The sequence below is a fragment of the Alligator mississippiensis genome, chromosome 2 (genome assembly GCF_030867095.1).
Source record: "Alligator mississippiensis isolate rAllMis1 chromosome 2, rAllMis1, whole genome shotgun sequence".
Lineage (NCBI taxonomy): Eukaryota > Metazoa > Chordata > Crocodylia > Alligatoridae > Alligator > Alligator mississippiensis.
In genome coordinates, this window is record NC_081825.1 from 296440227 (window position 1) to 296468080 (window position 27854).

Below are 27854 nucleotides of genomic sequence, written 5' to 3' on the forward strand. Positions count from 1 at the left end.
TGGGGTATTAAAGCTGCAGAAGTAGCCTGCTGCCTAGGCAGTTAGCTAAACTAAAAGTACATTACAGGACATCCTGAAATCCATAGGTTGATGGAACTAGGACATGAGAAGCTGGTCTCCTTCCTTCTCCCTGCTCTTCTGCCTGCATGTAAAAATACTGCATTACTGAGTGATGAGATTCCTGCATCAGAAGTGAGTCACAGCTCACAGTGCTTCTTGTCTCCCACCTCAATTCAGTTCCAATCCTGTAAGCTGAATAACTTGTGTCAATGTAAGACCCGATGGCTTTGACCACTTCCCCTACCCCGCTTAAGGTCAGCAGTTTAGTTAAATATCATAACAAAATTTTGCCTGTATACAGACTGCTGGTATCAGAGTGATACCACTCCTATACTGGGGCATGGGAATGAGAGTTTTTTCCTCAAATTTGATTTCTATGGACTTAGGAAACCATATTCCAGTTCAGTTTTTATTTAAAGGCAAGGACATTTTGCTCTTACATACAATTTTTCAGTTATCAACCTCTAACTGCTCTACAAAGGGGTCAAGGGATCATTCTTCCCATTTTACAGAACAGGAGACAGAGGCACAACCAGAGAAGGTGGCATTGTCACTAGGAGTTCTGCTGTTCCAAAGTCTTTGTTCTGTGGCAAGCCAATAAACAGTCAAGAGATACAAACGCTATGATCCAAAACAGAAGACATCTGAAAGATCTGTACCACATCATAGCATAAAGGTGGGGGGTGGGAAGGGGGAGGAGGAAAAAGCTGACAAGAAGCTCTATTAGATTATCTGATTCACCTCTGTGATGTACAGGGATATTTCTGAAGTTTTCTGGGGTTGTTCAATTTGATTACTCAGCACAACCCACACACATGATATACTTGGCATAAGCATGGACAAGTCCACTGTGATCATTCATTGATGGTGAATATTTGGCCTGAGGTCTTTAAATAAGTTTTGAAGGATGCATGGGAAGTTATAGTGAATGTTTTAGGTCCCCTAATGAAGATGGCTTGTAGGGTGGGTTCACAGTGTGCTTTGTTCTAAAAGCATTTTTTTTTTTAAATAAATAAATCCCCATAGCTTAGCACTCATGACATGAAAAACCCTGTGCTAGTACATAGTCACTCATGGCTGAAAGAAGCAGGGGAAATTGGAGATAAATGTCAAATATCAAGCCTCAGAGAGAGTGGGAATGACTCTAGCCAACTTCACATCAGCAATCTGTGGATGAGAGCATACTGGGAAGTAAGCATGCCGCTCCTGCGAGGCGTGGATCTGTGCGCCCTGATCCAACCCCTCCCCACATCCCAGGAAAGCTTAAGGACTCCAACAGGAGTTCTCCCTGAAAAGGAATACAAGATCAGCCCCCAACCGTCTCTCTTCCCAAGATGCTGCTGCCCTGAAAACCAGATTAAATTCTCTTTCTAAAGTTGCAAAATTGCACTGCCCTCATTCCCCTGGGTAATTAGATGGGAAAGACTGGATGGACTGATATATGAGCTGACCTGTCCAATCTAAGCTCTCTTTTTCCTGCAGGCTTTGGCTGCGCTGCATTTTCTGCGAGGAACATTTATCACGTTGGGCAAAAGGAATCAGGTGAGACTAATTGCGTCGCAGTATAGATGTGACAGCCACCACCACTTGAAGAAGGGCAAGAAGGGCACTGCGGCACCTGGAGCCCAAGAGATATTCTGCCTGCAGAGATCCCAAGCGGGCTGGATGCCTCCAGAGTCCTAGGAGAGCCCGCAGAAGTAGCTACGCCATTTATGAGGGTGCAGCCAAGGAAACACCGAGCCCTTTGGTGGATCTGTCCTGCAGCCCTGACCCCTGCAGAAGCACTGGCAAGGGAAGCATCCTTAAGAAGGTGGGACATAGTATAGTATCATGCAGAGCCAGACACAAGCACAGGTGAACCAGATGGCTGCCTGGGGCCCAGACAGAAAAGGGGCCCAAAAATGGTAATTTTTTGTTGTTGTCTGATTATTATTATCATTATCTCTGGTGAAGGGGGGCCCAATACTAAAAGTTTGCCCAGAGCTGCCAGGAGTCTAGGTACAGTGCTGGCACCACGGTGTCCCTCACTCCCCTGCCAGAACAGCAACAAGAACCTCTCTTTCCCTGGAAGAAGCAGCGGTCTCCTCTCTGCTGGAGAGGCAGGGGTGGTGGCAGGGCAAGCCCCAGTACTTACACCCTTGCTGCTGGGTTATTTGCTTGAAGGAGTGTGGCACTTCTTCCAGCTATGCACTGTTACGGTGGTGTTGGTTGGGACCCCAGAGCAACGGCTCCTGTCATTAAACACCCCGCTAAGCTGCATGGAGCAGTCCCTAGGGTGGCCATCAAAGAGGACAGTCCAGTTTTCTGCTACTCAGTCCTCTATTGATAAGAAACCTGATGCCTTATGTCCTCTTTTTTTTCTTTTCAAGAGAAAAATAGCAGACATAAAGGCGTCCTGTTTCATATCGATAGAGGACAGAGGACAACTGGACTGTCCTCTTTGATGGCCACCCTAGCTGCCCCCCTTCCCTCCAGAGAGTTTCCAGCCTTTCAGGCCCAGGCCTCCCTGCCTCAGTGACATTTGAGACTCACTTTCAATCCTTTGTTCACAAACACGAAGCCTAAGGGGAAAGAGGCATCTGAGATACTGCCTTTCTTACCAGACCCCAGCAACTGGGCCGTGGGGCACAGGTCTACAGTGTGCATGGTTTTATTCTAGCCGTGGGATATAGGGATCTTTCAGGGCTGGCCCCATTCCACCACTTGGTGCAGAAGGACAGGGAGGCCATGCTTCACTTGTGCCCCACTGGAGGTATCTGTCATCTGAACAAACCCACCTGTACTTGTTCTCACAGGATGCTGGTGCAGCGAGGGCACAAAGGACTTCCTGTGCCCTCTTCCCTTCACACCCCTCTACCGCACCTGTGTGCCGGCAACTGAATCTACCTCCAACGTCTTGTCATTGTTTTCCTGAGGGAAGCCAGATGTATTTATCCCAGGAAACGCTCAATATCAGCCTGTGTAATATATTTGGAAATAAATTTTCAAAGAATTTTAATTACTGTCAATGTATAAAAATAAATAACAGAACCCGTGTCCAGATGGTGTATTGGGTGGCATGGAGCTCTCTTCAGAAACATACAACTGCTGGAAAAAAAAATCTTGCATTGCTGTTTTAATCCTTGCAATATCAGCCCCGAAGTCCTTCCCGGCCTCAACCAAACCCACATTTTTGGGATGGAGCTGGTAGTGCTTTTAAGAGGAGAAGCCATTCAACTGATGTGCTGGGCAACAACCAAAGCAGCTCACCTCTTTCATCTGGACTCTCTATGGACACAGATTCACCTCCATAGTTTCTCATATAGCAGCCATGCAGTAGAAAGGACAGATGCGAAACCTGTAGTTTCCCAAAGCACAGATTTTGCCTGAGCCAATTTCAGGGTCTAATTATCATTGCTTTATGAAGCACGACTCTCTCTCATTCTCTCTCCCCCCATCACGAACGCATATGAACTTTTTTTCAGGTTCAGTCGATACCAATTTGAATGGAAGTCCCCGAAAAGGGACTGAAACCCCTGTAAGAATTGTTGTGCTTCACTCCTCAATCACACAAAAACCCTTCGGTCGAGTTTTGATATCAAGCCAGCCAGCCAGGCTCAAAACAGAGCCCTGAGTTGGCTGGAAAATATGCCCTCATCTTTTGACAATCCTTGGCTGGCTTTCAAGCTTATAACAAAATCTCAAACAAAAGAAAGCTTGCAAGGTGTTAGGGCTCATAAGAAGGGTTGTCCAGGTAATAGTCAATTGCTGATATTATTCATTTTTATGTATTTATTTTATATGTATTAGGGAAATGACTAGTACATATGAGTTCTTACCCCAAAAAGCATTTCACCTGGCAGATAAAAGTAACAGATCAAGAGTTTGGGAAGGAGGTATATAACATCTAAGCAGGTAGCTGGAACACAGATTGGTCATTCCATGTTTTGTTTTATTTGTTTGCATTTATTCCATGAACTATCCCTGCTGCCTCTCTACCTAGTGACGATTAGCTTCGCCAACTTCTCTGGCTCCATCTATGCCAGTCAAATCCCCCCTCCCACCCCCCAGTTTTTGGTTTCCATCTAATTGTTTGACTGGGTAAAACAAGCAGGAAACCTCTCAATAAGCAGTAACACTGAACTGATTTTAGCAAACTAAAAGCTACTATTCTGCAATATAGGAGAACCTTTTATTCAGCAACTGAAAATAAAATAACCAGTCATACGTATCCAGGTTTTGCAGCAGGGAAATCATAAGAAGTATAACAGCAACCAAAAAAAAAAGAGTCAGGCGTGGATGAGCGGATACATTCAATGGGATGCTGCTTTATCCAGTACTATCAGCTCCTCCTCCCTTTTCTCAATTATACGATAAAAATTAAAATATACTGAATTTAAGAGATTTAAAACACAATAGCATCATGCTAATTTGTTAATTTGAAGTCTAATCAGTCTGCAACAACCAACAAGTAAACCTCAGATAGCATTTGTACTGCTGAGTTTTGCTTCCCTCCCTCCCCCTACCCTTCATCTCCCCACTGTTGGCACAAATAAATCTATTGCTAAGCCCTTTTGTAGAGAAGTCCAAAAGCAATATTTTCCCTATTTTCTCCCATAGCTAGCCACTTTCTTCCTAATGCACTGCATTCAGAATGTCTGAGTCTGATGGATGAATTTAAACCTGAAGCAGCTTTCACTGCATAGTGAAACCATAGCTTTTTCCATTTAGTAGAGATTTATACCATTTCAGAAACCACCCTTCTTTGTTCTTTATATACTCTAAGCTTCAAGATTGCCATGTTCGTCTCCACTAGAGAATACAGGCAGAGCATGAGGTTTCTCTTTGTGCAATTATACTTTTGAGAGAAACCCACCTCGAAACCCCCATCCATGCCCTTTTTATAAGCACAAACCACAGAGTGGCCTCACATTTCAAGCCATCTGCCTCCCTGCCAGTGTATAGTCACGTTCTACAACCTACCACCGAGATTAGCTAATAAGCAGAGCATCAGCAGATTTACAGCCTGTCCAAAGCTATAAAAACACTGAAGTGTTTTCCACCTCAGCCAACGGGTGTTAGATCCCATTGCACTACTGAACTCCAAAGCAACCAAGAGCCAGGAAGGCAGCAGCAAAACATCCATGTTGAGCACACACCCCCTTAGGAAAGCCGGAAAGAGGGGGAATGATGCAGTATTGCAACAGAGCTGTCTGCAAATGTTCATATAACATATAACGCATGTGATTAAGCACAAAGAATTGCTGCCTCTGACTGCAAGGGATCAGGAGGGGACCCAACCCAAAATGCAGTGCCTAATGCCTCTGCAGTTATTGCATAACTATGACTAGTTTATAGCTCAAGCCCCTGCCCCCCCCAACTTAAAGTCCAGACAAGTTGAATACATTCAAGTTCCAAAAAGGGGGTTCCCTCTTCTTCAGCAGATGGGCACTTAAATCAGAGCAGCCCATTCCCCAGTGCAAAGACGGCATGTCAACTCCCCCACGGGCTAGCAATGGAGAAGGAGGAGGGAAGAGGGGAAAAAGTGCCATCAAGAAAAATATAAAGAGAAGCACTTGAATTCTAGCAGAAACCCTCTGCGTTTCTTAAACAGGTGCCTTAGCAGCAGCCCCGCATCTGCCAGAAGAGGCTCCCGCCCCCCTGGGCACCAGCCCCAAAGCAGAGTGAAATCAGAGCACCTGTCAAATGTGACAAACGGATGGGACGAAGCCGCAGCCCCCAACCACCATTTGCGGGTCACCCCCAATCAAAAAGAAAAAAAGAAAGAAAAAGCAGCCCTGGGCAAACCCAGGCACGCAGCGCCGTGCCCACCCCTGGGTCCAACCCACCCCATGTCCCTGGGTTCAGCCCATATGGGAAGGCCGGGCGCTTTGTGAGCATCCTTGGGTACCACCCTGTTACCTGTGGATGCAGTCGCCATGGCGACGGGCGGGGGCGCCGGGGCTGCGCCGAGCGCCCGCTGCTGCTGCTGCTGCCCCGCGTCGCCCGGCCTGGCCCCGTCCGCAGCCCGCGGGGCCCCGGAGCCGGCCGGCGGGGCGCGGGGAGCCGGCGGCGCGGACATGCTGGCGGCGGGAGAGGCTGCGGCAGCCGCGGGGGCGGCGGGGATGGAGCCGGGCGGCGGCGCGGAGCTGCTGCTGCTGCTGCTGCTGCTGCCAGCGCCGACTACGCAGGTGGAAATGCTGGATCCGCGCAGCCCCTGCGTCACCCTGTGGCTGGCATATCACAGGGCAGGAGGCGGCGGCTGCCCCGGGAGAGGGGCAGGGGGGAAGCCCGGGGCAGCTGCAGCCCGGGATAGCCCCAGGCAGGCCGAGCCCCCCGCGGTGGGAGAGCTGCGGTGCTTGTTTGCAAACCTGCCCGGGAAGGAGTCGCAGATCGGAGCGTAAGAGGGGGGCAGACCGCAGGCCTCCCCACCGGCGGCCAGTGGAGGCTGGAAGGGAGAGGAAGCTGGGGCTGAGCAGTGTTTCCCCAACCCCCCTGCTCCTCTCTCGCTTGCAGCTCCAGCACTTCAGGTCCAGGAGGCTGTGGGGCAGAGGCTGTCCCCTCGCACCCAGGCTCTGCAGCCACCGATGCCCCCTTCCTCCAAGCACCGTCCAGTCCCTCGATGAATCCGGCTACGCTGTTGGCTTCCACCACAGCCGGTGGCTGCGAGCTCCGCGCTTTCATAGATTTCATAGACACTAGGGCTGGAAAGGACCTCGTAAGGTCATCGGGTCTAGCCCCCCTGCCCAAGGGGCAGGAAGTCAGCTGGGGTCAAAGGATCCTAGCAAGGTAAACTTCCAAAGGTTTCTTTAAAGTGTCCAGAGTAGGTGCTTGCACCACCTTGGAGGGGAGCGTGTTCCAGGCCCTGGGGGCTCGGACAGTAAAGAAGTTTTTCCTTATGTCCAGCCTAAAATGGTCTTGCAGGAGTTTGTCACCACTGGACCTTGTCATCCCCTGGGGTGCTCTGGTGAACAGACGTTCCCCCAGATCCTGATGCACACCCAGATGTACTTATATGCTGCCACCAAGTCAGCCCTGAGCCTGCGCTTCTCCAAGCTGAAGGGTCTCATGGCTCGCAGCCTCTCTTCATAAGGCCTGTTCTCTTGCCCTCTGATCAAGCGCGTGGCTCTCCTCTGGACTCTTTCAAGCTTCTCCACATCCTTCCTAAATTGTGAAGCCCAGAATTGGATTCAGTACTCCAGCTGCGGCCTCACCAAGGCCGAGTACAGTGCAAGGATGACATCCTGGGTGTTGCTCAAGATGCATCGGTAGATGCAAGCCAGGGTTTTATTTGCTTTGCTAGCTGCAGTATCACTTTGGTGGCTCATATTCATCATATAGTCAATCATGACCCCCTAGTTTTGTTGGTCATGGTGATAACAAGTGTTGCATTGCCGAGCCTGTGAGTGTGATGTGGGTTTTTATGCCCAAGGTGGAGCACCTTGCATTTCTCCATATTGAATGCCATCAGGTTTTCATCCGCCCACCTTGCAAGCCTTTCAAGATCGACCTGGATCACCAGCCTATTCTTAAGTGTGGACACGCTCCCCCAAAGTCTGGTGTTGTTACCAAACTTGGCCAGTGTGATTTTGACACCAATGTCCAGATTGTTTATGAAGACATTAAAAAGTACAGGTCCAAGCACAGAGCCTTAGGGGACACCACTAGTCACCGAGTGCCATGTTGATTCAGTTCTGTCAACTACCACTCTCTGGGTCCGACCTCAGAGCCAGTTCTCCAGCCATCGGACTGTGGATTAATCGAGGCTGCAGTTGCCCAATTTTTCCAGGAGGACATCATGGGACACCAGGTCAAAGGCTTTTTTAAAGTCCAAATATATGACATCAACCTCTTCCCTCTTGTCCAGGTGATATGTCACCTGGTCATAGAAGGTAATGATATTGGTCGGGCAAGACTTACCCACAACAAACCCGTGTTGGTTGTCCCTCAGGATGTTGCCTTCTGTTAGCCTGTCAAGAATGGTTTCTTTGATAATTTTTCCCAAAATCTTCCCAGGGGTTGAGGTCAAACAGGGATTGGCCTGTATTTTCCTGGGTCTTCTTTCCTCCCTTTCTTGAAGATGGGCACCACACTTACCCTCTTCCAATCTTCAGGTACTTTGCCCAAGCTCCACGAGTTCTTGAATATCCTTGCCAGTGATCGCGCTATGATGTCTGCCAGTTCTTTTAGCACTCCTGAGTGCAACCTATCCAGACCAGCTGATTTATGGGGGTCCAGCCTCTCAAGATGTTCCCTCACAAGATCCACGCCAATGGTGGGCCTATATTCATCTTCACCCCTGTCATCCTGCATCGTGTTAGGCAGGGTGGTCCCTTTGGGCTGGACGCTGCGGGAGAAAGAGCATCCTTTTGTTGGTTTTAAACGACCGGCTCCTGTCATGTTGTGACTCCACATTCTGGGGTTGTGAGAGAGTCAATAAGAAGTCCCTATTGGCTTTCTCTTTGTCATTTACTATTTTGTAAACGCCATACCCCCCGCATCTTTTTTCTAAACTGAGCAGGCTTGGCCTTTCAGAGGAAAGCCCCTCCATGCCACTGATCATCCTTGTTGCTCTTCTCTGACCCTCTTTAGCTCTATATCTTTTTTTGAGGTGTGGGGATCAGAACTGGGCACCGTATCCAAGGTGTGGACACACCATGGGTTTAGAAAGGGGCATCACGATACTTTTGTCATGTCAAACGAGGCTGGCGGGGCTTGGGTTTGCCTCTCCTCCTTGCCCTTGCGTTTGCTGGCTTGTTGACCGATTCGCCTCCCAGGTGAGGAGGGGGAAGATAGATTCCTTCTATCTAGGGGTCGCATTGTTCCAACACAGCAGGCTTTGGAATTGCACAGCAGCATGCAAGGAGCTGCACAACTCCACCCCCACCCCACCCCCGCCACATCCTGCTCATACAGATGGGGAAAACTGAGGCAGGAGGGATCAAGCGCCTCTCACTACAGCACAGGCAGCTCTTCCCACCACCTGCAAAACCCCCTCCAGCTCTTTGCTGGAAGCACTGGTCACCTGAAGGATTGGAGGCTTCCTGAACCTGCCGTGTGGCAAGTCAGGGGCAAAGCCAGGAGCAGTTACCCCAATCAACTGCCCCCAAGGTCCCCAAATCAGTGGTCCTTTGTGCCAATGCCACTGTAGTTAGAAGTATCCTTAGATACACTGCAGCAGCCAGGGCTTGTCAGTTGAGGCACATTTTCAAACCATTCATTCATTCCTCCCTCTCCGCAGGCAGGAGTAAGGGGGACTGATTGTCTCATCCCACACTGCAGGAATAGGTCCCTCTTCCCCACTCCAAAGACATCAGTCCTTGCCATGCCTGCAAGATCTATACAGTCCTGCCACACAGGCCCACTGGACTCTGCTGGTCACCAGAGACTGTGACCCCCTCCTCAAGTCCAACTCATACTGGAACAGACCTGTAGGCCACTGAGCCCAGAAAGGCAAAGGGAAAGGAAACTCAAGTGATACAGCCCCAGGCTAGTCTAGCAGGATAGAGCCCCGGTGCTACAAAGGCCACCTGAGGTCCTTCTAACTCTCTGACACTGAGTTTATAGCCAGGAGGGCAATCTCTAAGCCTTGAGAGCTTCAGGCTAAAAGGGAAAACCCACTCACTTTGCCATTTGATTGGCTGCATTTTTTTTTCCAACAGGGCATGTGTTACTTTTATAGTAGCTGCAGTGATAGACGTGCTCAAAACCAGAGAGAAGAAGCATGCTGCAAATATGGTCATCTCTAGAAGACTGTTCAGTCAGCCATATCACAAACTGAGGGGGCTTGGACATGGTCTTAGAAGGTTTCCTGACTCTCTAGGCCACTAACAACAACCATCGAAGTGAGCCCCAGGCAGAAGGATGGTGGATTCAAGCCAGAATCTGACTCTGGTAGCTCCCAAGTCTGAATAAAGCGGTATAGAAACCTCTAAAGGAAGAGACCTCTCATACATGCCAAGAATAGCACTGAGCACTATTGTGAGTGTTAAGTTCCAAATGATCAAAACCATGTAGATTACTGTACAGAAACAGGAAAATAAAACCCAAAAAACAAGCCACATAGCCACTATGACAAGGAGCTTACAAGCTGAGAGCTACTCAAGGCAAACTGCACAGATAATGCTGAATCTACAATACAAAAGCTAAAGCCTGGCTTCAGTGAATTTGTCCTTGGTCACTCATGAAAGGAAGCTGTGAGAAAAGTTCTCTTCTGTAAGCCTGGAGCAAACACCATCCTACATAGATATTAATAAAACAAGAAAGCTCTAGTGAGCATCGGGATGCAGCACATCTTACTTGTACTAAAAGGACTTATTTTCCCACTGTTTCATGGGTATGGTGGTATTAGTAGCTGCTTTATATATAGGCCCTGGGAAAATAAACCCTCACAATCAGCCACTGGCAAGAATATTTGAACACTCGTGGCACACAGACCAGGTCCCGAAGGACTGGAAAAGGGCCAATGTGGTCCCTATTTTCAAGAAGGGGAGGAAGGAGGATCCAGGCAACTATAGGCCAGTCAGTCTCACCACCAGATCCTTGGCAAAGTCTTTGAAAAGATTATTAAGGCTCATATGTGAGAGTCCAGCAGGAAAAATTATGCTGAAGGGAAACCAGCACGAGTTCGTAGCAGGTAGATCATGCCTGACTAATCTAGTCTCTTTTTATGACCAGGTTATAAAATACCTGGATGCAGGAGTAGGGGTTGACATCATCTACTTACACTTCAGGAAGGCCTTTGATATGGTGTCCCACCCCATACTGGTGAACAAGTTAAGAGGCTGTGACTTGGATGATTACACAGTCCAGTGGGTGGCAAGAGGGTTGTACCTAGAGAGTGGTGGTGGACAGGTCAGTATCGACCTGGAAGGACGTTGGCAGTGGGGTCCCGCAGGGCTCGGTCCTTGATCCGATACTCTTCAATGTCTTCATCAGTGACTTGGACGAGGGAGTGAAGTGTACTCTGTCCAAGTTTGCGGACGATACAAAACTGTGGGGAGAAGTGGACACGCCGGAGGTCAGGGAACAGCTACAAGCAGACCTGGACAGGTTGGACAAGTGGGCAGAAAACAATAGAATGCAATTTAACAAGGAGAAATGCAAAGTGCTGCACCTAGGGAGGAAAAATGTCCAGCACACCTACAGCCTAGGAAATGACCTGCTTGGCAGCACGGAAGAGGAAAGGGATCTCGGATTCCTAGTGGACTCCAAGATGAACATGAGTCGTCAGTGTGACGAAGTCATCAGCAAAGCTAACTGCACTTTATCATGCATCAGCATATGCATGACGAACAGAACCAAGGAGGTGATACTTCCCCTCTATCGGGCACTGGTCAGACTGCAGTTGGAATACCGTGTGCAATTTTGGGCACCAGACTTCAAGAGGGTTGTGGATAACCTGGAGAGGGTCCAGAAAAGGGCCACTCGTATGGTTAAGGGCTTGCAGGCCAAGCCCTACGAGGAATGACTAGGGCACCTGGACCTCTTCAGCCTCCGCAAGAGAAGGTTGAGAGGCAACCTTGTGGCTGCCTATAAATTCATCATGAGGGCACAGGGGGGAATTGGTGAGGCTGTACTCACCAAGGCACCCCTGGGGGTCACAAGAAATAATGGCCATAGGCTGGCAGAGAGCAGATTTAGACTTGACATTAGGAGGAACTTCTTCATAGTTAGAGTGGCCAAAACCTGGAATGGGCTCCCAAGGGAGGTGGTGCTCTCCCCTACCCTGGGGGTCTTCAAGAGGAGGTTAGATGGGCATCTGGCTGGGGTCATCTGAACCCAGCACGCTTTCCTGCCTATGGAGGGGGTCAGACTCGATGATCTATTGAGGTCCCTTCCGACCCTAACATCTATGAATCTATGAAACATTTGGAAGGGATGCCTGGGTCAGACAGCATCTCCCATGGTTTGTAATCTCAGTATCCTCTGGAAATAAGTTATAAATGCAACCCAGGTACACCCAAGGGTGTGCCTTATTCTCAATCGGATGGGATGGGTAGGCAGGAGGGGGTGCTGTGAAGGGGATGCCAGAATTTCAAGCAGATCCCTCTTTCTTCTATAGAATTAGCCCAAGCCCAAAGTTCTTAACGATATACAATGTATTGAGTTATAATATACATAATCATAAAGCTAAATATCCAATACATATATTTACACAGTGAACATTAACCTATAACCAAGGTCAAACCCTAAATAACACTATTTAATCATCACAATAAAACAATTTTAGCAGCGTCAACACCATACATCACCATACATTTCAATTACAAAATATAAGGCACAAACATGAACAATCTTAATAACATCTATTCCTTAATATAGTCCCTGGCCCATGGCACGAGATAGTCCTCCTTCCAATGGGGGCCCTTGGTGGGTATCCAAGAAGCACCAGGGGCCCCTCCCCTTAGGGCCTTGACTAGGTGGGGGGTTGCTCACCCAGCCCCTTCTCCGGGTTTGCCCGCCCCAAACATCTTTCCCCTGTGGGACCCAAGGGCCCAATGACTCACGTTCCCTCAGGTGGCGGTGGTCAGGGCACAGCACAGGGATGGGTCTCCTCTGCTGCAGCGCCTCTCCAGGCCTCCCCCGCGCCGCTGGGCTCCTCCCCACCCTGTGCCCCGCACTGGGCACTGAGGGCTCAGCTCCTCTCAGCTGCTGCGCCACCGCTGCTGGCTCCTGGGTGCTGGGCCTCCTGCTGCAGTACTACTATTTCTCCATGCCCTGGCTCAACACTGAGGGCTCTTTTAGCACAGGCCAGGCCCTTCAGGCTCTGGCCGTCTGTCCTTACACTGGGTGGCTAACCCAAGCAGCCTCTGCTGCTCCCTGGCTCCACTACCTCGTGCACCACCCTGTGCACTGTGTGGCCTGCTGGCCCTCTGGGGTTGCAGGCTTAAGCCGCCGCTTGTGGCTCCCAAAGCCTGGGCTCCATGCACCGAACCACACACTGTGATGGGCCCGAGCAGTCTCACACTGCCTCCAGGGCCGGGTCTCCGTGCCCCGTCCCTATGCACTGTCAACAGCCCGAGCGGTCTCGCACCGCTCCCAAGGCTGCTCTTCCAGTGGCAATTTCAGGAACCTTGGGCCTACTGCCCGCTGGGACAGAGCTCCCCAGCTTTTCTTGGCTCTGCTCTTCTTGAGTCCCTCGCTGCACTGCCCCTGTGCTGGGCACGCAGCTCCTTTTATACGCTCTAGGGCTCCGCCCCTGACGTCTTCCAGACCTGACAGTTTACGGTCTGCAATCAGGTCCGGGAGAGCTCTTCTCCCCCTCCCCTCCCCCTCCCCACTTTATTTCTCTTGCTGCCTCCTGATTGGTGGATGGGCTCCACCAATCAAAACAGCAGGATCTCAAGCTTGGGACTCAACCCAAGCTCTGAAAGGTAAGCCTGCTAGATAAACATCACTTAATAGAAAGAGAATGTAGAAATACCTTTTGCAAGACTTCCAAGTATAAGTTTGTCATTAATTACATCAGAAAACAAAGCCAGGCACGTGTTCAATAGCAGTGTTTCTTTTGAGTCTTGGTCCCTATTGGTTAGGCCATATTGCACAGCACTCACTCTGACTATTATGTTAGCAAGGCAGTGACTGAATGAGGACAGATTTCCCTCTCTTCTGGTACAATAATGCATGTGTGGTCTAGAACCACAGGCAGACAAAACTCTTGTGCTAGGGGCAATCTTTTATTAGACCAACAAAATAGTAGCAAAAATGTTCTCTCTGCAAGCTTTTGGGTCCAAACACCCATCTCCAGTGAGAAGAGAGTTCAAAGATTGTAAAAGTTCTCCCAGATAGAAAACACCCAAAGAGAGACATTTATTTTGCTATTATTTTGCTGGTCTAGTAAAAGATATCACCTCTAGCACAAGAGTTTCATCTGCTTCTGCTTCTTAGACCAACATGGCTATAAGCTATATTCTAGAACCAACAGCAGCACACAGACTGAGGATGTCAACCAGTTGGTTTGCATTAGCCTTCTGTTAGCACATATGGTATTGCCTGCTGTTTTAGTCATACAGGGTCCCAAACACACTAAGATGGGCTGTATACAATTAGTCGCCTTAAAACAGCATACAGAACTCAGCAAGGAGACCTGGATTCATCACCATCATGTTGTGAAACTTAGTCTTCCAGGGAAGGAAAGAGAAACCTAGTATCTAACAGAAGTTACCTATGGCTTCCCTTTTAAAGGCAACATGTACTCTTACTATAGATTTATACCAATGTCACTGTGTGGGCATTGCGCTACAGCAGTGGTTCTCAATCATTTAGAGTGGCAGGCTGTGGGCTTGCAACTAGTCTGTATCGTGGGACAACACTCCCCTCTGGTAGGTGGAGAGGGAAGAGAATGGGGGAGGTGGATGCCAGTGGCAGAGGGAGGGGAGGAAGAAAGGATGAGAACTTACCTCTAGCAAAAACAGCGCTTGCCATAGGGGAGTGGGGAGGAAGAGAGCAGAGAGAGCTGCAGAGAGTATCAGTGACGTGGTGTGGAGCAGGGAAGGAGACGTGCCACACGAGGTTGCTAGCCACCGATCAGTGCCGTAGCAAGTGGGGGTGAGCAGGGTGACCACCCCAGGTGCCGACGCAAAAGGATGCCAACAGGTGCTGCCTGGCCAGGGTGGGATGCAAGATGGAGCTGCGAGCAGCTTGTTTGCAGGGTGTGGGGAAAGGGGAAAGGCAGCTCCCACCACTGTGTGCACTCCTGGGCAAGCATGGGGGGCATATGCCCCCCGGATCTGTGTGCGGGGAGAGGGCAGGCTGCTGCGGGCTTTGCTCAGGGTGCCAAACTTCCTTGCCACAGCACTGCCACTGCCCCATGCCCTGGCCTGGGTTCAATCACTTTAGAGTCTGGATCTGGCCATGAGCCAGAGGTTGAGCACCACTGCTCAGTGTTGCCAACTCTCATGAGCTGCCAACTCTCATGAGCTAAGTTTTGCACATTCCCAAAACATAGACTTTAAGAACAAAGCCAAAAATCATGAGCATTGGCAAGACTTACGCTGATCTACATCTAGAGCAGTAAACACAAAAAGAATATAATCCCCATTGCTTAAGACCACCCTACCTACAGACAGCAAGCCACTGATATCAATTGAATGATACCAGGCCTATGTCTGGACCTATATGTCTATATACACATGCCAGAAACCATCAGGTACATCTTCCAAAGGCAAGCCTCACTCTGCATGGTTGTGAGCAAGAGCCTAAAAACTGTTATGGTAGAGAATTACAGAAGGAGTAACCACAGAACCTCTGCTTGCTTGTTAAAGAGAGATGGGGAGTAGCAGGAGTGGCATAAAGCAGACCAGCGTTTTTGCTACAGAACTCCCAATCAGAGTGCAAGGCTGGATTTTCTTTAGTTCACTGAAGCCTGTGCAGTTCTGAGATGACCTGGAATACATCTCACATCACTAAATTGTTAGCTTCTGATCAAGACTGAAAACTGGCCTGTGAAATTCCAGCTTTGAGTGCCTGTCTTGGGCTCCTGTTGACTTCACTAGGGGCAGCACATGGGGTTCTGACAGCAAAGTTTGGCCATACAGATAAGCATGGCAGGCAAAAAAAAAAATCATCATTTAGAAACAACTGGAAACAGAAGAGCTTGATTTAAAAAAGTCCTCCATTTTGTAAATGCATTCACAAAGCTTTAAAACACCCCTGGATCTCTGTACAAAGGGAAGCCAGTGGATCTTCTACCAGATCCACCAGTGTGGATTTTCACCAAGCTTTTGGGAAGGTCTGGCTGAGGAAAGATTTTTCTGCTTATACCCAGCAAGGGATGGAGCTGAACCAATATGGGGTGCAGAGAAACAGAACTTTTCCTTCATACTCTTAGTTCACAGGATCATCCTGCACTCTGCATTGTACTGCACTGAAAATTGGCTATCCCAGGACTTCAATTCCTGTTGTAATCAGCAGAATCAGCAGCATTTGCTGCTCAGGTCCCTACCTTCAGGATATTACAAGGCTTTCAGTGTGTGAAGGCTAAAAACAAGCACACGCAAATTGCTTCCCTTTCCATTACAGCCCTTTGTGCTTTGGGGCTGAAGTACACAGCTGGGTCAGAGTGACTTTGAGCCTAGAGGGGTTTCTGGTCTCAGTAACAGCATTACTGGCAAAGAGCATGGAACCTGGTGGAGCAGGTCAGCTGATTCAGCAATAGAAACATAAGCTTCTCTTCCTTAAGGATTTATTCTTGCAGTTTTAGGGCAAATTGGTTGCAGGAAGAAAGAAAAAAAGAAAGCAAAAAGCTTTTTGACCTAACTAAGAAAAAAGAAAGCAATTCCCAAGCCAGCCCCAGAACAGCTGAGAAGGAAGGATGGCTTGGTTTGAATTGGGACTCAAAAGGCTAGATTCCCAAATGTCATAGACCCCCAGTCCTGGATGAATCACTTACTCTGTGTGCTCCCATTCCCATCTGTAGAAAGGAAAGGCATGATGCAATAGCAAGCTCATTAGTGATGAGGGCTTTATCCATACCCCAAACTCGAGGACAGGGACTGTTTCCTACCATGTGTTTGTACAAGAGCAAGGTTCAATTATAGCTTCTAGTGAAGTGACTCTCAACCAGAGTGCCTTGAGATGCTTGTGCGGCACCCCAAGGCACCCTTGAAAGTAAGATTCAAAAGATTAACCCAGAAATTTCAAATAGGAATCCATGGCATTGAATATGTTCTGACCTTGTGTGGACTCTCCAAGGTCTTTGCAACAGAAGAATTGCTCTATTTTTTTCCTGTAGTCATAAAGCAAGTGAAACCTAAGAGATAACATTTTCTGAGGGCTACTTTGAGCCTTAAAAAAGGTTGACAGCTACTCCACTGAAAACAGTGTGGCTATTGGTATTTTGCTTAAATTTGCCTGTATCCCCTAGAAAGCAAAGACTCCACTGCCTCTTAACCATAGTTTTCCCTACATCGGTCACCACAACCCATGCATATACTACAGTGGATGAGAGCTCAGTTGCAGGAATAAACCCCATTCATCTACTTCTGCTTTGCAGTCATTACCCCTGGATTGAAACCACTAAGGATGCCCTGAAGGTACCCCCAAAACTGCTCAAAACTGTTTTCCAGCATATGCAGAAGTTGGGAGAGCAGGACATCTTTACCCTCTCATTTCTAGGGTTAATGCCTTTGGAGTGGGAACTGATAGGTGGGACTTATTTCCTCAGTGGCACATGGCACATTGTCACTGCAGTGTGGATATACCCCTAATTCCTGCAGCATTTGATCTTTCTACTAAAGTCATAAATGCTTCTGGACTCCAGTTGCAAGGAAGATGCCATCAGAGATGATGCCCTCAAAAATGCCTGGCCAAGCTGGTCCTCCACATCCACAGCAGGGGTTCCCAAATTATAGTACATGTACCCCTGGGGGTATGCAAGACATCTCTGGGGGGTATGTGGGAGAAATTGTATAATGGCAGATTTAATTTTCATTATAATAATAACTGACATTTAAAGAGGTTAAAATATAAAATGTCTGGTGGTAGGGGTACATGAGCAGCTGGTAAGTCTGGAAAGGGGTATGCAATAAGAAAAAGTTTAGGACACTCTGATCTATAGCAACAGTACCATTAGAAGCAGAGGGAATAATTGCCATTCATCTGAAAAGGGCAATTTTATACTGTAATAGTTTACATGGCAACACTTAATCATCTCACTTCTGACCACCTTAAGCAATGTATTGTATGGATGTCTTTACATATCACATATTAGAGAGAAAACCATCAGGACTCTGGTAAACAGTCCCTGGTCCACCCTTCTTCCAGCTTCTACTTGTACAGGAGTGGGGTGATACGTTGTGAGTTCAGCAACACCACTTTGGACACCCCTGTGTTGAACTAACAGTTATTTATTATCATAACTCTCTGGAATCCTATCCAGGGTGGATCTTAACAATGACCCTCAGTAGATATATGCAGAACTTATACTTGCTCTGCCTCTGACTTGACCTGACCCAGTCCAGTCCGGTGGAGGGAGAGGAACCAAGAAAGCCCCTGGCTCCTGATGGCAGAGAACATGGAGTCCCCAGCGCCACAAAACTGCCACAAGCAAACTAAACCCTGCAGTGCTGAACATGAGGGCTTTGGCCTTCAAGGGACAGTACAAGGAAAACACAATAACACACAACATGGGGTACTGAGCAAAGTAGGCAACTGGCTAGAGATGGGAGGACTAGATACACTGAGTGCTTGGGTTTCACCAGCAGTCAAGCAGAAGCTCCGTGAGGATTCATCTCTTGGGGGAGGAGCAGAATCTGTTTTGAAGCCGTTGGAGAATTAAATAGTAGCTTGAAGTAGCATGCAGAGTTCTCCAAGGGGCTCTTCAGCATATTATTAGCTTTTTCCTCTTGCTGTGCTGTGATGTGCATTGTAAACAGACTAAAGAAGCCTAACCAAAGGTTATTTGAAAAAGGGAAGAGTGACATCATACGCAGACCTACTAGTAAGCAAAACCCAAAGAGAGTCAGACAAAAGTTCAGTTAGAATCAATAAACTCAAGATGTTCCGAGACAAGCGTTGAGGAAGAAACCTATTGACTTTTAAGCATCTGCCAAGCATCATACCCAGAGTTACTTAAGGAGGCTGCTGTTTGTGCAGGCTCCTTTGGATGTGCTTCTGCTTAGGAACAGATCCTTTCTTTTTACAAATCAAAAGCAGTGGTCAGTCAAAAGATTCAAGCTGACATTTCATATGGGTATGTCAATAAAGCAAAGCCAGCCTTCACAGAATCATGGAGCTAGCAGGAAGATCGTTTTAGTCCAACCCCTTGGCTCAAGGCAGAATTGCCGCTGTCTAAACTATCCCAGTTAAAATTCTGTCTAGCCAGCACTTCCAGCCCTTCCAGTGATGATCCCAGTCTCTGTAGATGATCTGTTCCAGTATTTAACAATATCCAACCTAAAAGTCTCCTTTGTTGCAATTTAAGCCTATTGCTTCTTGTTCAGCGTCTAATGGACAGAGGGAATGAATCACTACCCTCATTATAACAACCCTTTCTGTATTTGTAGACTTATCAAATCCCCACCCCATCTTCTCTTCTCCAGACTAAATCATCCCAGTTCTTCCTACCTTTCCTTTTAATGTCATGGTTTTTAGACTTCCAATGATTTTTATTGCTCTTCTCTTCCATCTTTTCAGTAAGTCCCAGTGACGCATGAAGAGCAGCATTCAAAACTGGACACTACACTACAGGTGAGGCCTCACTAGTGCTAAATAAGTCGATTACTGTTGGAAAAACAGGAGCAGTTTCCCTGGGAATATCCATCCCTTGCCCCTTTGTCATTTTGTACCTGCACCCTTCCAGATTTCTACAAGGGCATTAGAAGCAAGCATTCACTTCCCCACTGGTGCCCAGATACATTTACCTGTGTGCAGCGATGAAGGGTAGCCTTCATGTTCCTGGCAACTCATCAGTATAGCTGTCGTACAGGTTACACGCCACTAGCATATACAGCCCAATAAAACTTAGCATTTCTACACTGAATTGTGTGCGGCAGGCAAGGGTAGCAGAGAACCTGTCTGCAGAGAGGAGAACTGCAGTCATTTCCTTATGTTCCCTAGGACTTTTAAAACACACAGGAGATTGTATCATTTAGAGCTGACAAGAGCTGCATTTATCATGCTTAAGTCCTTGAATTACTACTCTGTGAATATTGACAATACTTCAGCTACAATGAACACATTATAAATATGCAATGCTGTGTCCTCAGAGCTGCCCAACTTGTTACCTGATGGAGAGAAATAGGGCAGCTACACATTGTTACAATACTGCTGTGTCCACATACATGTAAAAAGCCTGTTAATAGATAAGGTGCCAATAGATAACAAGCAATCTAACCTCATTCATGATCTTGGAGGGTGGTGCACTGCACATGGCTTCCACCGTACGGCTCTGGAGCAGACATTAGCACCAGACTTCTCTCCCATCAGAGTCCTGCTCATGGTTTCTCAGGTACACCTCACTGGCACACCTATTTTTATTTCCCTTTTACAGCACAGGCCTGCTTCTCTTGCCTCATATACCAATGTGAATCAGTGGAATGGCACTTCTGCAAAGGCAATTAAAGAAAGCAAAAGATCAGGCTCAGGACTTCTGGCTTCTACTTATCCATTTCACGATTCTTTTATCCCTGTGAAGTTGGCAAGAGTTTTATTTGGGGAGGAAATTTAACGTTCAAAATATCATAAACTGGCAAAACAAGAATGAGAGACAGACAGAAACAGTATTAAACCTGAATAATACATGTTGAAATGCTGCAGGCAGCCAATCTGAGAAATTTAAGATGTGGGCACTGTCGTGGGCTGCACTTCCCTTGTTTGCAGGGAGAAGAATAACCTAACTCTGTTGCCAAATCAGCTGATAACACATGGGACCAAGGGAGGACTCAGAAGAGGCATCCTAACATCAGCACCTTGTCCAAAGAACTATACATCTCTGCAGGACTGTGCAAGGATTGTGTCCTTTCCTTTGCAAGTTGAAATGTCAGCAATGCCCTTCTGTTCCCATTCCAGATTCAGGGCTGGAATAGCCTCCATTGATGGAAAGGCATGGCTAGGTCTCAACAGTTGTGAGCATGAGCTGAAGCCAGTGGCTCATGAGTCTCCCACCCTCAACTCTTGCAGCCCCTTAAAAACTACACATGAGTATACAGGGCACAGGTCTCTGACAGATGAGTCAGAGAGCAACTGAAGGGGGCAAAAAAACACTGTAGTACAAAACAAAAGTTCTTATTAAAAGAGGAGAGAAGTGGTCATGGCATTGCCCTAGCATCTGGCTGATCCAGGTTTAAATTCTGTGTTTTACCATGGAGTATGAAACCCCTCAAGGCTAGAAAGCACAATAGACTTAGGTACTTAAGTCCAAAGTATAGATCCTCTATTCCCCCAACTCTGGGGTACCTGCCACTGATGAACATGCTTCAATAAAATTTGAGCCAAACAGGGCTGGAACCCACCCCATCCAGCTCCTAAGTACCTTGAACATTAGGCCATAAAGTCACACTCCTCTTTGCCATAATGAATATTTAGTTAGCCTGGTTAGTAAATGCATCCATTCTTCAATAAAAAGGGCTGAGCGTGAACACTCCGAAATACCATGTGGTCAGGAGGTTAGAGCGCTCTTCTTGGAGGAGGAGGAGCATGTGGGCTCACATCCTCTCGGAGGGAGGAGGGAATCTAACCAAGGCCTCTGACACTGCCAAGAAATGCTCTGCTCACTTTGGTACTCCATAAAAGGGTTTGTTGGGGGAGGTGAGGACAAGGAAGGGACAGAGGAGCTGCACCACGTTTTGAGAGGAAGGACTGACCCCTGCTCAAGTTTTGAAACAGAACTTAAAAACTTAGCCCAAAGACAAGGTCCAGGTATCTGAATTTGGAGTCAGTGGAAACACCTCCTTCCAGGCCAGAGTAGGGCACCCAAGTGTAACAGGATCCACTGGTCGTGATGGGAAGGGTGTTTTTTTGTGCCTGCATTTAGTCTCATCCCTTCCAGTCTGGTCTCACTCCAGGTACCATCCAGTCCCAGATTGCCACACCTTTGCTGTTATTAGTAACTCTGGGAAGTTGCCTCCAGAGATCCAGAACAGTGGTCCTGGGTGCCCTGCCCAGCACCACCTCTTGGGCTCTGATGGACTTGTCACAGTTCACAGGGGACCTAGCAGGCCATCAATTCAACAATAATCTAAGCCCCTCTGTGGGGCATCTTCAGTGGCCTCCTTTTCTCCCCTCCAGTCACTTCCACGCTTTGTGGCATGAACAGCAACATAAGGCAAAACACAAAAACACAACGTAGTGCAGCTGGGGGACCTTTCTTTAAGCTCTCCCCGGGCTTCTGCTCAGCTCTGCGAGCTTCTCCCAGCTTGAACCCTCCTGGGCCTGCTCACAGTTCCTCCAGCCTCCTGTATTGCTTCTCCATTCAGTGCAGGGAACTCCTTCAGCTACCACCGCCAGGGACAGTCTCCAGTAGGGCTGTGCGAAGCTTCAGGTGATGATTTGATTCGGAGGAGATCTGGCCCAATTCAGTGGCCGAATCTCCGAATCCGAATTGAATCAGGGGATCAAATAAAAGGTCCGAATTGATTCGAAGTTCTCTGAATCTTCGGAAAAGATTTGGAGAGTTTCGATGATTTGGGCAGTCCCCGGTGGCTGCAGCAGGGAGCTGGAGCTGGACTCGGAGCTGGTAAGTAGGGGACAGGGATGGGGACGGGGGGGTTGGGGGAGGGGACCATGAGGGGACCCCTGCCAGGCCCCATCCCCTGCCTGCTCCCCTAGCCCCCCATCCCCCACTCCTCCAACCCCCTCCCCCCCCATAGCTGCCCTGCCTGCCCCAGCTCCCGGTGCTTTAAAAAAAAGCACTCACTCCCCCCGCCCCCGCATGGCTGCCCCACCCACCACCCTCTCTCTCCACACACCCCACAAATCCCCATACCCACCTACACACACACCCACACATCCCCACAAACCCCCCATACCCACCCACCCACATCCACCCCCCCCAAGCCACATACACACACAAACCCCATACCCACTCCTCTGTACCCCCCACCCCTCCACACTCCCCTATAATATACAAGAGTAAGACTTCATTTTGAGCTATTATGCAGTCACTTCTACGTCTACCACACAAACACACACAAACCAGGACAAAAATATTTTTAAAAATAAAATTAAAATATGTTATTGTCAATGTTTGCTTTTTAGTATATAATGTGTTTTTTTTCTGATTCTAAGATGGCAAACCCCCCTCCCAAAAGGAGACCTTCTGGGGACAAGGGGAAGGACTTCTGGTGGCAAAGATCAGGGGTTAGGAGGCGGGACTTCTAGTCCCAAGATGGTGACCAGGGGGTGGGGCTTCTGTCAAGGGGCGGGACTGCCCTTGCGGTCCTCGACAGCTATTCTCAGTAACAGGGCTTGGTCCCTGTTACACAAAGTCCTAGAGAGTAGCAGTATTTAAAACACATCCTTCTCTGCAGTATTTTGTGTCGGTTAGTTTAGGCAGCTCCTCAGTCAGTAGCTTGCTTTGGTGAATCCCATTCTGAGGTGCCTGAGCCACTGTAGGAGGAGACCAATTTGCACATTATTATTCCACTAAGTAATTAAATGCCAATGCCTAAAGCTCAGGCATCACTACACTGAATGCTTAACATCCACATGGATCCCTGTTGTGGATCTAACTTCCCCCCTTGCATCGAGGATCCCCACCTGTAAAATAACGATAACCATATTTCACAAGGATGTTGTGAGGAAAAACAAAATTATGAGATGAGCTGAAGGCTAAGTGAACATGTTATACCCAAGGCCAAATTTGAGAGCATGGGAACTTTAGTCTTTAGTGGAACTTTAAAGTTATAGATTTAACAGAAACGCAGAATTGAGCCCTTATTTTCATTTATAATTACAGGCAGTCCTGGAACTTACGACACAATTGGCTCCTGAAAAGGGCATCTTAAGTCAAAACGCTGTAACTCAGAACCGGTTTTCCCATAGGAAACAATGTTATAAATGGGGCATTGGTTCCTAAACCAAGGCCTGATACCTTATTTGCACCAAAAATAACCCAGAATTTTATACTCAATCAATTATAGATGAGTAATATAGCTACATTAATGTATTTATATTGTAAATAGCAATCATATTGACTTGGAAGGATCCTTTGAGGTGACTTGGCTAGACTTTTTGAAGGGCTCTTGGCTGGAGTCTTCTCAGGAGTCTTGTCTGCATGTTTTTCTGGAGTCTCGACTGCTTTCTTAAAGAAGGTGTCCAAGGAAGTTTGGCCAGATGTTCTCCAGGGAGATGGGCAATGCAGTGAACTTGTTTGCCGCTGTGGCGTTGCATCGGATCAAGCGTTGTAAAGTTGAAACTGTTGTCAGACGGTTGAAACAGGATGTCCATTTATAAACTAAGTGTGAAACGTTGTAACTTGAAACATCGTAGGTCGAGGACGGCCTGTAGTCCTACCGACTTCAAAGACATTTGCCCCATGTAACTTTTGTAGGGTTGGGATTTGTTTGTGAATTTTAATTGACACGTCATTTATCTCTTGATGCCTGTACTTCAAAAAGGACATTATTGCTTTTTGTTTTAAAAAATCGCGTTGTCATGTTTTCAGTATACTGCATTATCAAATAGGAAATCACAACCTGCAAGCCTACGCTAGCTTAACCCATCTGCTGCTTTATTTCTTGAGTTAAACGTTCAGAATGAGTCCTGCATGCTCTGCACACCCAAAACTCCAGCTGACGTCAGGCTTTCAAGGGCAAGGTATTCAGGTACCATCCCCAATATGGAGAACCTTTAAAATCATCGCTTTGATTCTCAGTATTTTACAAGAAAATAAAATAAATACATATGAAGGTTTTTATAACATACAAGAGTGGCCTGTTTTGTTTTGGTTTTTTTTCTGAATAGAGTTTAACTATGAGGGCCTTCACAAAAACACAGCCCACTCGAAATAACAGCTCTGCTGGGTTTTACAGACTGTAAACTGTGTAATTTAAGTCACCTTTTCTGTGATATGCTGCAGTGAGTACAAGGCCCCCTGGTGGACTGTGGAAAAAACACTTTTTTCATTTTTTAATGGTTTTAATTAGGAAAGAGTTTATAGTATAAACATAGTATAAACTGGATGCAGGTAGAGCAACTTGTAAAACTGGACATCATCCTAAGCAAATATCCAACAATAACAAGTTTATACAATGTATATAACCATAGGTAGTTAGAAGGTACCTACCCATATCTAATATCGCAGTGCACCTTTCCTATTAAAATTAAATCTTGCTGTAAGGCAGGTTTACCAGGGTAAGCAGCACAGAATCAGTCCCTTTGTGCTCAAGAAGGAACAAAACAAAGCCCAATTCGTTGCAGTTTTTATATCTGAATTTCTATCAGCTCATTAACGTTAAGTACTGTCAGATAAATGGATAAGCACAGAAGCCAACAAGAGTCAATAAAAGACTGGGGAGAAGGAAATGAGGTTCTGCCCTTCAAAATAGAAGGAGGGAAGGAGTAGCTAAGGGCAGGCAAACAGGACAATTAAAAGAGCTGCATATTTACAGGGCTTTATGTTAGGTGAAGCAAATGCTTCTCAGGCGTGGATCTGCTCACATACTCCCACGACACAGAGAACTATGTCAGCAGTCACTTTGCTGCTGGAAAGTTGGAAAACAGGAGCAATCTACTGTTCCTCCAGGTCTGGCATAAGACTAACACCCTTAGCTCATGAAAAATGCAATTGCTAGGAATCTGCAAAAAGCTTCAAAAAGTGAGGGGAAATTATGAGATGGCAGGTTCTGCAGTACCAGGTAATAATTCATGACAAAACCCAGAATGAAGATCAGAGAGAGACACTTTCACAGGAAACCTATGTTCAGAGAGTCCTGGAGCATGGGCTCCTAAATCATGCTGCCCATATATTGGCAGTGATGAGAGGAAGACAACAAAGGGCGAGATCCTGACCTATCATACAGTGCACGTGGCTTCCAGCCCTCTTGCTTTCTCAATGAATTGTTGGAGACCCATACACTTGCCAATGAGTTTGCTACTTTAAATTATATTCCTCTTAAAGCCCTGGGTGCTGATCTGCAGTTTTATTGATCTATTATCTTGCTGAACAGGTTCTGAAGGCAGTTATCTTTCAGGCAACTATGGGCTACTTTTCTGACACTGAAGGTAGAAACAGGCATTAATGACTACATTATTTAATGCAGATTTGAAAGTTTGGAAGCTGTTCAGAGACTGCTAGAGCTTCAGGACTTATTCTATACAATCATTTAAAATTATGGGGGAGGGGGTTGTATTTACAATGATAATGATTTGGTAATTCCCAGATACCTAACCATTCCCTTTAGGTTACCTATTTGCACTTGTTTGTCTTAATTGCCTCTATCCTGACTAGCTGTTGACACATCATCTAACCAATATTTGGGAAACTGCACCAATTGCCTTGTACTAAAAGCTGCACAATAAAACCCAGAGTTATTTTGCAGAGAACAGCTTTCTTTATAAAGCTAGCTTTTAGTATGGACTCATGTTGGTAGAAAGTTTTCTAGGGTCAGTTGCTAATAGGCCAGCTTATCCTAAGAGTCTCCTTACTTCCTTTGGAAAAGGTTTCCTAAACAGTTCCCTATTGGGAGGCTCACATATCTTTGCAATGATCTTATCTGAGTTGTTATAATGCTGTGTGCCTCAGTTTACCCAACTAGCTTTTACATGGAGGGGGAAAAGTTAAGAAGGCCCCTTCTGCTAAGAGATCAAGCAACAGGACCAGATGGAGTTACAGCATCAACAGGATCTGAATAGCTTTGCTGACATATCAACCACAGTGAGATGGTCCCTAACTTTCTGGAGGCTCCAGAGAAGCTGCAGAAGATAAGCATGACAATGGGCAGAGCAGAGTAGACAAGAAGGATGTCAGCTCCTGGCTAGATGGCCTGAACACAGGGACTAGTAAAGTAATTTTCAGGTACTCAGGGCTGTGCAGGCTGGACTGGAGATCTAGGGACTCCTTAATCCTAAAAACAGGGCAAGGACTTCTTGTTCTGTGGCCTTTGCTCCAATACATGTTTTTATTGGAGGGGAGCTGTCGTTTTGCTGCTTGGAACTTGCAGTTGCACTTGTTCTCCCCAACAAGAGATGAAGTCCCTTTCTCAGGAGCAGAACTGAAAGCTAAGTCCTTGAGTCAGGGCCATGGAGCAATCAGGGAGGGTTGGGGACTGAAACGCCTGTGGAAAGGAACCCAAGTCCCACCCTCCTGGTCTACAAGCCATGCCTGGGGTGGCCTTCAGGGGGCACACTCAGAGACCAGACAAGCTGGGTTGGGATTTATTTACCCACCAGCTGGGTTGGGATTTATTTACCCAACTTTGAGGATCACTGCCTTCGGAATATAAAATGCTAGGTATTATTATTACACATATTTTTGATGGACTGAGCCCTTAGTTTTAGATTTCATCCAACAAAACATCAGTACTTGCTGCAACTGAGCTAAAAATTGATTTTTTTTCATTTGATTACAGTTCCAAAGAAGCATTGAGTCAAACAAAATATGTATTCTGAACAACATGTCTTGTTTCAGCTTTTTTGTAAGGCATAAATGGTAAAAAAAAGTTCAAAGTTTGAAAGTTTTAATTGATTCCAGCCATGTTTAACATTTTTTAATGTTTTAGAGGTTTAAATGTCAAAGAAGAAGGTTTTGACTTGACTGCACTTTCATTTCCTCCCCGACTGTAACAACTCCACAAAAATTACATGAATTAATTAAATACTGCAGTCTACCTGAATATGCATTTTTTGGTGAAAGAAATTGCCCCCTCTGGTACTAGCAATATTCAATGTTATGTCAAGCAACTCCATGCTAAAGTAATTGGAGAATTTGAGCTTGTTACTACATTAATGATTCGCTCTCCACATCTATGGCTCTTGGATACATTCCAAAATACCAGTGGTTTGGCAGTTTGGTTAGGAATAAAGAGCAACAGCTTGAAGTCAACCATGTAACCAGGTACAGGGAGTTCCAAAATGCCCCGAATTAATATTTATTTCATTAAGGAATGTGGTGTCAAAATGGTAGATTAAAAGATCCCTTTCAGGATAACGACATCACTGTCTACAGAAATGCAGGGGGGAAAGTTTTAATGTTAAAGAACCAAAACTTCTAAACATATACTTGGATTTTACAAAAAGCTTTTGACAGTGTCACATCCCATTCTCATACAAAAACTAAGTGGCTGTGACTTAGATGATTACACTGTCAGGTGGGTGGCAAATTGGCTAATGGAGTGGTGGACAGGTTGGTCTTGACCTGGAAAGATGTGGGCAGT

At 46.9% G+C, this 27854-nt stretch overlaps 1 protein-coding gene across 2 annotated transcripts in view; it reads right to left on the bottom strand.

Moving 5' to 3' along the window:
* RTN1 (reticulon 1) overlaps positions 1-27854 on the bottom strand; it is a 262796-nt gene that overhangs the window by 217445 nt on the left and 17497 nt on the right. Inside the window, exon 1 of one of the 2 annotated variants that reach the window (XM_014598838.3) lies at positions 5962-6136. The exons of the other annotated variant lie outside the window; for it this stretch is intronic. Within the exon in view, the coding sequence (XP_014454324.2) occupies positions 5962-6121 (160 nt within the window). The 5' untranslated portion in view covers positions 6122-6136. Of the gene's footprint in view, positions 1-5961; positions 6137-27854 lie in introns of those variants that run through there. 2 annotated transcript variants of the gene reach the window in all.